This window comes from Perna viridis, chromosome 4, assembly GCF_037379345.1.
Source record: "Perna viridis isolate PV_CMFRI_1.1 ecotype Kerala chromosome 4, ASM3737934v1, whole genome shotgun sequence".
Taxonomy (NCBI): Eukaryota; Metazoa; Mollusca; class Bivalvia; order Mytilida; family Mytilidae; genus Perna; species Perna viridis.
The window spans coordinates 48,828,818-48,839,500 of NC_142448.1; the positions used below are offsets into that span (position 1 = coordinate 48,828,818).

The following is a 10,683-nucleotide window of genomic DNA, read 5'->3' on the forward strand; positions in this document are numbered from 1 at the left end:
AATTTGACGGACATCCATATCTAGAAATTGTTTGAGGAAAATAAGGGACTGATTCAGTGTACTCAAATTTTCTTTTATTATGCTTTGCAGATAGAAAACAATATTTTTATTAACAATTTGGACAAATTTAGCACCTCATAATTAACATCTTAACATATAGTCATCCAAGTTATCAATGCATATCTAGTCAAAAAATTCCACTTTATCAACTTTTGTGTACCATATCATTTCCTGCAACCTACAATGTACATCATCACATTCAGCTATCTTCATCATTGATTTTTAATTTTGCATCACTAATTTGCATATACTACATCATCAATTAAATTCATGTTTAAAAATGTTTCATTTGTTTTTGCACCATTCTGTCTTGAACTAATCCACACATGACTCTCATTTCAAATAGTTTCAACTTGAGTACTGATCAAGATGTGTCCATGGGCTGAAGTCCAGATCTTTGTGATTGATGACTGTATATGATTCTAAGTAACCTGAAATGTTTGATAAATTACATGTATATTTATGAAGAAGCTTTACAGGTCCAATATCATTGATTTATTAATACAATTATGTGCCTGAATTGAAGGATATGTTAAATTTAGTTAGAATACTATAATCTAATTTCAGAAGTAACAAGGTTACTGATTAGGTAAAATTTTTGATCAAATTTTGTCTCATAGACCAAATTTTGTAATGTGAATGTGATGTCATCATCATCATTTTTGATGAAATGTAAACTTGTTGAATTTTGATACTGCAATTAAATCATAAGGAATGACTGTTATAACTTTCAGTCTGTTTGAAATAACCTCCATGCCTGTGGTGCACACCTGAAAATGACCTTTGCAGAATGTTAAGTGTGCAACACATGAGGTTATTTCTTAAAAGATAGGAAAAATATAAGTCATTCCTTACACTTACGTAACTACATGTACGACAAAAAAAATTAACAAGGTTGCTATGTGTATCCATATGTCCCTTGCTGCTGCCAAAAAAATGGAAGTGCAAAAAGCCCCATAACTCCTGTAAAATTTGAAGAATCAAAAGGGGGCATAATCAACAACATATGGTGACTATCAATCCTACAAAATTTGAACAAAATCAGTTGAGTGGATTGGATTCCAAGGAGTTGCATCCACAAAGACAGACAAATACAGACACCAGTATTTCTATGTCCCTAACTGAATTGCGGTGGGGGACAGAAACGTAGGATTTGTAGGTTCACTTAAAACACACTGCATAACTTATATCTGTTTCCATGTCAAGATTTAATGATCAACCAAAACAAATCTTAAAATAACCTGGTGAATGTAATTACACTAAAGATACGTGCATATCCATCCATGAAACATATTTATCATAGAGGAATAGATATCTGCAACTTTAAGAAAAGATGAACCAGCATTGACATGGCATTTTAAATTACATGCATTATGAAAATAAACATTCAAATCAATAAGGCCAAATAAAACTATACTCTGTTATCTGTCACATGTCAGAAAAACAAGAGGCTCCCAGGAGCCTGAATTGCTCATTTGGTTAATTTTTTGCCTTTCGAGGGCAATGACTCTAACAAACAAGGAGTTGTCTGACAATTTTGACTTAAAAAAAGAGTAATCAAGGGAACCAAGGTTACAGCGGTAATCTAAAGAATGTAATCCAGGGACAAATACCAGACATGGAAAACAGACATGCACAACAAAGAACATAAAGTAACTAAAATAATACATACAAAGTAACAAAAGCAAATAAGCAACTCAGACTCCACTAAAAACTGGGAGCATGGACCAGGTGCACTGGTAGGGTAAGCGTCCTCTTCTTTTCTAGAAACACCCACCAAGTTGCTCATAAAAAGTGAAGTCCGGGGTAGTCGAGGAAAAAAAAAAAAAAGACTCTGATAGAACTTATCATAAGGATCATTTCATATGCTCCCACGGGACATTTTTGGTTGTATTATCAACTTGGTTCTGTATACTTATGGCAAAAAAAAAAATCATCAATATCCAGTTTGTTCCTGCATTTTCAGGAGCTGAAAAACAGCATAACGGCAGCTTCATTTGCGTATACTTGTATATGTGCGTTTGAGTGCCAAACCAGTCTCGAAAATATTTGCTAGTTTTGATAATTAAATACAAATCGAATCATAGTTTTTCCAAGACATGGTTGGCCTTATAGTCTGCAGTATGGCTCCCGGATGTTTACGAAAATTACGTCATAAATACTACCCATACTCGGGTCATAAAAATTGCAAAACGAATACCAACCAAAATGAAAATAATCGATAAAAGAAAGAATTGAAACGAAACAATTCGATAAAATTAATCAAATCGTAATAAAAACATAATTAAACTATACTAAATGAAACAGAATGCAGCGAAACTAAATACAATATAAGAAATCTTTTAAGACATTTCACAAATTTTAAGAACCATATTGTTAACCAGTGCCGGACAATTCAACCCAAAGACATTTCAGACAACAAAAACCAATAATTCTTTATGAATGCCAGACATTTCAGCCAATAGACATATCAGACCATAACAATTAGTACAATGCTTTAGGGCAAATATATATATCATTACAAAATTTACCATACTTGAAGGTATAACATATCAAATAAGAGCTGACAAAAAATTTGTTTTTATTAACCTTTCTTCGGGAGCGCTACAAGGTTTCACCTTCATCATGTTAAATTGAAAGTTCTTTCTATCGTAGTTTTCAAAATATTGGCTGAAAACTAAAAAAAAACTCTAACAAAGAGTTGTCCAACAACTTTGATCCCATGCAGACTTTAGCAGGATTTTAATATTAAGGATCATTTTCAGCAATTGGAAGAATTTGGCTAAACCTAAAAGTTTTGGAGATACATGAGAAAAACTTCTGACTGACCCCTTTGTTCTGTTTTCAGTAACACCAGCCATGTTTTTCAATGGATAAAAAATTCCCAAATCAGATCTATGCAGAATACCCTAAGGAACATTCATACCAAGTTTGGTTCCAATTGGTCAAGTACTGTAGTATCAGAGGAGAAGAGTTAAAAATTGTTAATGACGACAACAATGATGATGGATGCCAAGTGATGGTACCCCACAAACAATAATTCTTTCACAGTATATAGTTACCTGTTAGGTGGCAATATATTACACATTTCTTTCAAACCTTCAGTACCAGACACTGAAAAAGTAAATGAAATAACATCATTTCCTAATTACAAAATTAGACAAAACTAACAGACAGAACATATCAGTAGAATCAGTCTGCTGGAGGTCATAAGGTTACAATGTATAATAATTTCTTCAAAGTCTGGTCACCTTTCAATAATGTCTACTAATATCAAAAGAAGCATTTATATGATATCCAGCAGTAAATATAGTATTTACATAATTATCATTATATAAATTTGTTACTTCTGGGATTAGTTGCAAGAATGTAATTTTCAGTTTCTTTACTGAAAAAACTGATGTCATTGCTATTTAGCAGTCATGCATACCAAGCATTTTACATCTATAAAATTTATTTCATTTTACAAAAGTGTACCTCATCAATATATGGAAATCTTTGTTAGGGCTGTTCCATTAAAAGATATGAGGTACCTGGGAAATGCACTTTTTCACCAGGGAAGCCACCCATAGAAGTTCTATTAATGTTTTGTATTAAACTATATATTTTGTCAGGAGACCTGAACACCCACCCACAAAGATGAAAAGTGCCTTCCACCCGTCCTTCATATGTTTGTTCTGGAACAGCCCTTAGTGAAGATGAAAAGTTAAAGATAAATGCCCAATACATATTCAGTTTTTAATGAAATGGTTTGAACTAGTACCCATTTTGATATTACTGGACATAATTTGTCTTTATCAGACATCAATATAAATGTACATTGTATGTGGTGGACCCAGCCTCATAACAAATTCTCAAATGAGATTTTATTTAATTCGTAATTTTAAGCTAGAAAGATGATCATAATGACTGTACAAATCTAAGCTGATTGATGAAGAATTTGAGGAAATCCCCATTTTTTTTGTGAAACCAGGATCTGTTCACAAATTTATTAGAACTTTAACTGGTCATTGTATCAGTAACAAAGAAAAGTTAACAGAACCAGGAACTTGTTATGTACATAAGTTTAAAAATCATTAAGAGCTCTCAGAACAAATGATCATATTATCGTTATTCACAATAACCCAACTTTCAGAACATTTCAAAGTGTATTTACCTTGGTCAATGGTTAAACTATTAGTCACCAAAGCCACCTGTAAAACCTGTCCAATTCTCTCAATCAATAGAAACAAATTATCTTCATTTATTTCCCAGTTCTGACAACACTGTCTCACTGCTGTAGCAATGCTGATAAAGTCTTGTAAATGGAACAGAATTTGATTTAATTCCATGCTTTTGTATGCTTGTAAGTTCTGAAGTATGCACAAATGAAGCTTTGATAATAATGAAAATGTTTTTGTTGTGGCTTCTAAATCTGTCTTTTTCTCATGTGAACATGCATTCACTAAATGCCCCAAAATGCACCAGCGGAAAAGTCCAAATACTGGACAGGAGAAACTTGATTGGATCCTAATGAGTCTTACTGACTCAAAGCACAGACAAGAGTCCTCTGAAATCCACTGTGTAATAGTCTCCAATAATCCTAGAGGGGGGACATTATGAACATCTGAAAGTATAAATACAATAATCCTAGAGGGGGTACATTATGAACATCTGGAAGTATAAATACAATAATCAAAAACATTACTCAAATTTAAAATTTATGGTAATAAAATAAATATGTCAAGAAGTGTAATTGTAGAAGCAATGGTGAGCCTTATTAGTGCAAATATAAAATGCTCAAATTTTGGCAAAATATTATGAACTACATTACATATATGTACATTTAATTCAACTATTCAAAAATATTGCAGCCTGTGAAATTACAACTCTTGAATCTATTGACCGGAATCTAATTAAGAAATTGAATTGTATTAGTGAAACTTTATTGCAAAATCGAAGAAAATTTACTTGCCCAAACCAATTTTCTCAGACAAGGGGCCAGACAACTTGTTGGAATTGTACACTATTACGTGTGAAATTACTTTGTACAAGTACATGTACATATATGATAGTACACATATGCATTTTCTTACTTCCCATATGGTGAAATTCAACATACCCATACATACATGAAAATTTTTGGTAATCTCTATACATTTAAATCAATAATTTTTCCCATACAGCAAATACTCACCATTGAAGTAAAATATGGTAACAGCTGCTGATATGAAATTACATGTGAACAATGGTGAAACCTTAGGCAAGGAGATAAATGCCTCACTAACATTTGGATATAACAAGCAAAAATCCTCAACCAGAGAATGGGCTAGTTTACATACACCATCACTATGGCAACCCTGTTCCTGTAAAAGATAAAAGCATTGAAATTTCTGAGAAAGTAAAAATAAGTTTACACCGATATATGTCATGTCTATTGATTTCATACTTCAATGCCTCTAAGGACTTCAAATATGGCAAGCATTTCACCTACATGTATATATATATATAACTACTGGTAGTATGGTAGTAAAATTCTCCTTGACTCATCAAAATTTAACTAAAGGTTATTTTAAGGGTGGATAGGTAAGTGTCACTGTTTCCTGGCAAATTCAACACTTTCAAGAGGACAAAATGTATATAAGGCAAAAATTAAAAAAATATCCTAGATTCTCATACCCTTCCGACCTAATTTTTTCACCCTCCCTGAAAAAAATATTATTTTGATTTTTCTCCCAATTGAGGTCAGTTTCTTTCAAATTAACAGTATTTTTCACTTAAATTGATTAAAATAAAATTTGCCAGCCTGCACCTAATTTCGAAAAATGGATGAGAATCTATGATGACCTATAGTGATTCTGCCTTAAAAGATAATGAAACAAGTGTTCTACATATAAAATACAATTACAGCAAAATGGTAACAGCATTTCAATACATTTAAGTTGTTACAATAATCTGTGAAATTTTCACTGCAGTTTTATTATCACTATTTTTGCTGTAAGACCTATCACAATAAAATTAAATCATTTTATATCAAGATTTGAAGAATGGTCTGGAATTAAAAAAAAGATGAAAATACAATGAAACCCATCTAAACTGAACCACTTAGGACTGTCTTCGAATTTAACCACAAGTCCTGGCCAGTAAAATCAGCTGCAGACTTGTCAAACTGTGTTAATCAAAAGCCCAATGAGCTTGTACATTTATTGATAGTTGGTGCACTCATTTGTCTTTTAATTAGTGTATTTAAGTGGACTGTCAGTTTATGACACCAGGTAGTAATAACCTTGAAGTACAGTAGATGCCATCAAATAGCACAAAAAGTACAAAGATCCAAATTAATTATTTCCAAGTTTAAGAACCTGCTGATATGCTATCACAGCATGCCCACAGATTTTGATATTTGGGTTCATGAGCACCCTGACCATTGTACTGGTGGGTTACAGATTTTTTTTTTACAAATTATAGATTAGTTTTTATAATTAATCAGACTAATACTTCACTTTGACTTCTGATATAAATAATCTTATTCACAAATATTGAAACATTTTGACAATAACATAAAAGGAAGATCAGATATTCAAAGGTTAAAATGAAAATAGAATATTATTTATGTACATGCAGGAACATTTTGACTTGAACAAAATTGCACGTACATGATTTTTATTGTACCTGAAGAGCAAACTACAGTATGTGAATGGGCATGCTGATATCACAGGCTGAAAAATGCTACATCACACTTGTGAAAGCGTATTAAGACAGATTTTCCATTAAATTAAGAAATGTAATTGCTATTGCTGAACCATTAAAACATTGATAGATTAATAATCAATGTAAAAACACTGTTTATTTCATTTTTCGGGTGGTAAGTGAAATATAATTTGGACTTGCAAATTATGGAACTTTACCAGCCTGAATGGCTTATGCTTCAAAAATTTTACTGTGAAAACTGTTGGAATTATAAATTATTATCAGTTTAAACAGCTGTTCAACCATGTTAAAAATAATTTTTAAACTGACATGAAAGGACTAGTTTAGACAGGTTTTTGATTTATTAAGGTTAATGTTTTGGCAGTATTACTGTATACTTAACACCGAAACTCTGAGAAAAAAAAGATCCGGTCAACAGTGCATGTATAAGGAATGAGTTCTAGCAATAGTTACCTGCATCCAGAGGGCAGCACAATCTAACACAGCACTACTTTTGATTGACAAAGCTAGAGACACCAGTTTCATCAGGAGATGTGTCTTGACTGGATCCAATTTCCCACCAAAGATGACATTAAATAAAGGAAACCTAGAACTTTGGGGTACTTCATCGATAGCAGTGCATATCATCTCTAACAAGTGGAGTTCTTGGATAGAATTTAGACGCTGAAAAAAAAAAAGATACCAATACCTATGTTTGGATAAAATTTCACGAACTACAATAAAACCAAAATAATAACCAGTTAGATAATTTTAAGAAATGACAGCTTAACTTAATTTTTATGAAGAAAAGCATTGTCTAAATTACTTTCTTCATAGAACAAAAATTTGAATGTTATCATTTTGCAGGAATTCAAATTTACTTTCAAGAAGTGGCGCTCATTACAAGGCAATAAAGTGGAAGGTCCTTGACAAGTTTAAAATCAGTGGTCCATAGGAAGGAAACCAAAATTTTTCAATAAAGTGTCAGTGAAAAGGTTGAAGGTCTAAGACCTTTAAAAGTAAATGAAATATCAAGGTCCTAGGTCTGAAATAAAGGGTCCCTGACCACAGACCAGCACTAATGTGAACCCCTTATTACGACATTAAACCATGTGAGAGGTTAGTCTGACACTAGCAGTATTATTTAAAACAAAACCTCTAAGTCAAAATGACAATCTAATGTCTGATTTTTTTACACATTATCCACCAAGCTTGACAAATTTTAGAATTCTGATAAAACTTCAAAGTAAATAACTCTATAAAACTAGAAATGTTCATGTCCTCAACTGTTAGAATGCAATTAAGTTACATGTATGATGTACTAATATCAAACATTCTAATGCTGCTGATGAGAGGTTTTTTTCTCGAATATTGCAATATTTATATGAAAAGCATTTTTGTACATATACCTGTACATGTATTTCAGCTCATTCAGGAAGTACAGATTTAATTCATAATTAATGTTTGATATTTAACCCATTATTTTAAGGCCTTACCCTTTGACCTCTTTTGTTTTGGGGATTAAATAAGATAAAGTCTTGAGCAACTTCCTGTGACAAGTTTTCTGGCGCCCCTGATAAACCAGGGAGGGAATCGTGCTCAGCTGATGTGTAACAGGAAACTAGATAGTTGATGGCCTGTCGTGATGATTCTGGAAACTCAAGGATGCGTAATTTCTGTAAAATTTTCGCTGACATTTTTTTCCTGCAATATTACAAAGATGGTACAAATTATCATCATTTGATTTCATTGAGGGTAACAAGTATTACATGTAAGTATCATTCTGAATCAGGATATGGCAATGGATGGCACCTGATCTTTTTTTGCCTCAAATATAAAATACATCTAGAAAACAATCATAAAGCTATTATGATTTATTCTGGAGCATACATGTAGATCTGTGACAGAGATAATTTTTGATTGCTTATATAGCAAAAAGTATGGGATTTTTCCATAGTGCATTTCAACTTAATTTTGACCTATCAATATCATATAAAGGCAAAAATGTTTCATAGACAAAGAACTGAAGTAACCAGCGGAGTTCATAAAAATAAATTTTAGACCTATACTTTTTGTCTAATTCATGAACAATTTACATGTACTATCATTTGCAAATTTGACTGCTTAACTTATTACTGATGATACAAAATTGTGCTGTCCAGTTAGTACAATTGAAGCCTATGAAGAAATCCAACATGATTTAAAAAGCGTTTTAGCATGCTCTAAACTTTGATTGCTACATGTAAATTTTAATGCACCAAAAAGTGTTGTCTTATGCCTTTGAGAAAGTCAGTCTGTTACATTTTTTTTACTGAATGGAGATTACTTTTAAATTTTGATCATATCAATATTATTCCAATCGTTCATTTTTTCCGGCCTAACAGTAAGAAAGTACATGTATTTCTTCAGCAATAGTTATGGACCACTGGCAATGGAATAGACTGAAAGAGACAACCATCCCAGCAGCTAGCCTTGCCTTTTTTAAATGGGGGCACTGACAGGGGATCTCCACTAGACCATAGGCATTATCATCGATTGCAAGGATTTCTATATTTAACTCCTTGTTTTCATCTACCAAGTATCAAAACTACAAAAGATAAAAATAAAATGCCCGGTTTTATGTTACAGAATCAACAGTACTGTATGGTTCACCTATAACCATTTGTGATAGATTTCCTTTACTTACTGTATTTGATAACCAAATTATTTCTTGATTCTTAGTTAAATTGAAATCTCTAGCAGTGGTTATTCATGTTTTCACGTCTACTGGATTGATAAAAAATAGGGAACCAGTTATAAAGAGATAGAGGTAATACCAAATATTGATTTCAAAGGAAGAGACAACAACGTACCAAAATTGCAGACCAGACGAATCCGTTCGTAAGCGCTAGCTATTTAAAATATACTTATTTACACATCGATATTAATAATGTTAATCTAATTGTCATAATTCTTCCCAATCCGATTTTATACTGATGAAAAGTATGTGCATACACATCATATTACACATAACCCGATTTTTTATTTCCAATTCAGGAGCAATAAAAAGAGCTTTACAACAAAAAAGAAAAGAACATGATTGATAGATAATGAAACTATATAATAACAATACAATAAGTCTACACAATAAAAAAAACTATATATTTCTACCGCGGGATGCTCACAAATGAGATAAGCTATTATCTTCTGTTAAAATTTACGCCTAAGAGGATTGAAAACCCACTAACTTTGACGCTCATCAGATGTAACACTTATACTTACTTGCGATGTAACGGCCGGGTGCCAGCAACCAAAATAAACTTCAAATTGACTGAAGATGTGACTGATACACTTGCTTAGATTTTTACCGATACATCGACATTTGAAACCAGAAATATATGACAATAGTGATGGTTTTGATTTTCTAATTGTAAACTACCCCTTTCGTAGTGGCGGTATACCAACATGTCCGGTCTATTGAGTATACATTTAACTGTTGATCCTTAACTATCTTGCATGTGGTTTGTACTGGCTTTTTAACTACAAAAATAATTCTAAGAAAGAAGTATGTTAGTTTGAAAACACCTACACCATATCAATTACATTAAATATTTGTTAATGACTAGGATTTGGTAACAATCTCGGTCGGTTTTTTTTTGCAAAAACATCTCTCAAGAGTACGATAATAGTATAAATATGTATGCATACAAGTGCAGCCAAATTGCGTATGAACTAACGATTACATACCAGTTCAAATAGGAAAAATGAACAATGTGCATAAGAAATTTAAAGTGTCTAAAAAAAGTTTGTTCAGCCTTCGTGTAGTGTTGCTTTCTGTCTAAGAAAGAGATATGTTAATGCAGGCTTCACTTTACTTTCTTACTGTCATATAAGCTTCTAAGACAAGGGCACACAACGAAAATCGAAATCGAAGGTAAAATGAAAGTGAAAACGAAACAAAACATGATGTTAAGC

General features: G+C 32.2%; 1 protein-coding gene across 1 annotated transcript; it reads right to left on the bottom strand.

The window, feature by feature from the left end:
• Window positions 1-52: 52 nt before the first annotated feature.
• LOC148620367 (integrator complex subunit 15-like) lies at window positions 53-9,528 on the bottom strand. The gene is made up of 7 exons (XM_088581197.1): window positions 9,416-9,528; window positions 8,226-8,433; window positions 7,204-7,413; window positions 5,237-5,405; window positions 4,217-4,666; window positions 3,123-3,174; window positions 53-491 (listed from the first exon to the last, which is right to left on the bottom strand). The coding sequence occupies exons 2-7, from the start codon at window positions 8,424-8,426 to the stop codon at window positions 425-427; spliced, it is 1,149 nt and encodes a 382-aa protein (XP_088437323.1). The 5' UTR covers window positions 8,427-8,433; window positions 9,416-9,528; the 3' UTR covers window positions 53-424.
• Window positions 9,529-10,683: the final 1,155 nt, after the last annotated feature.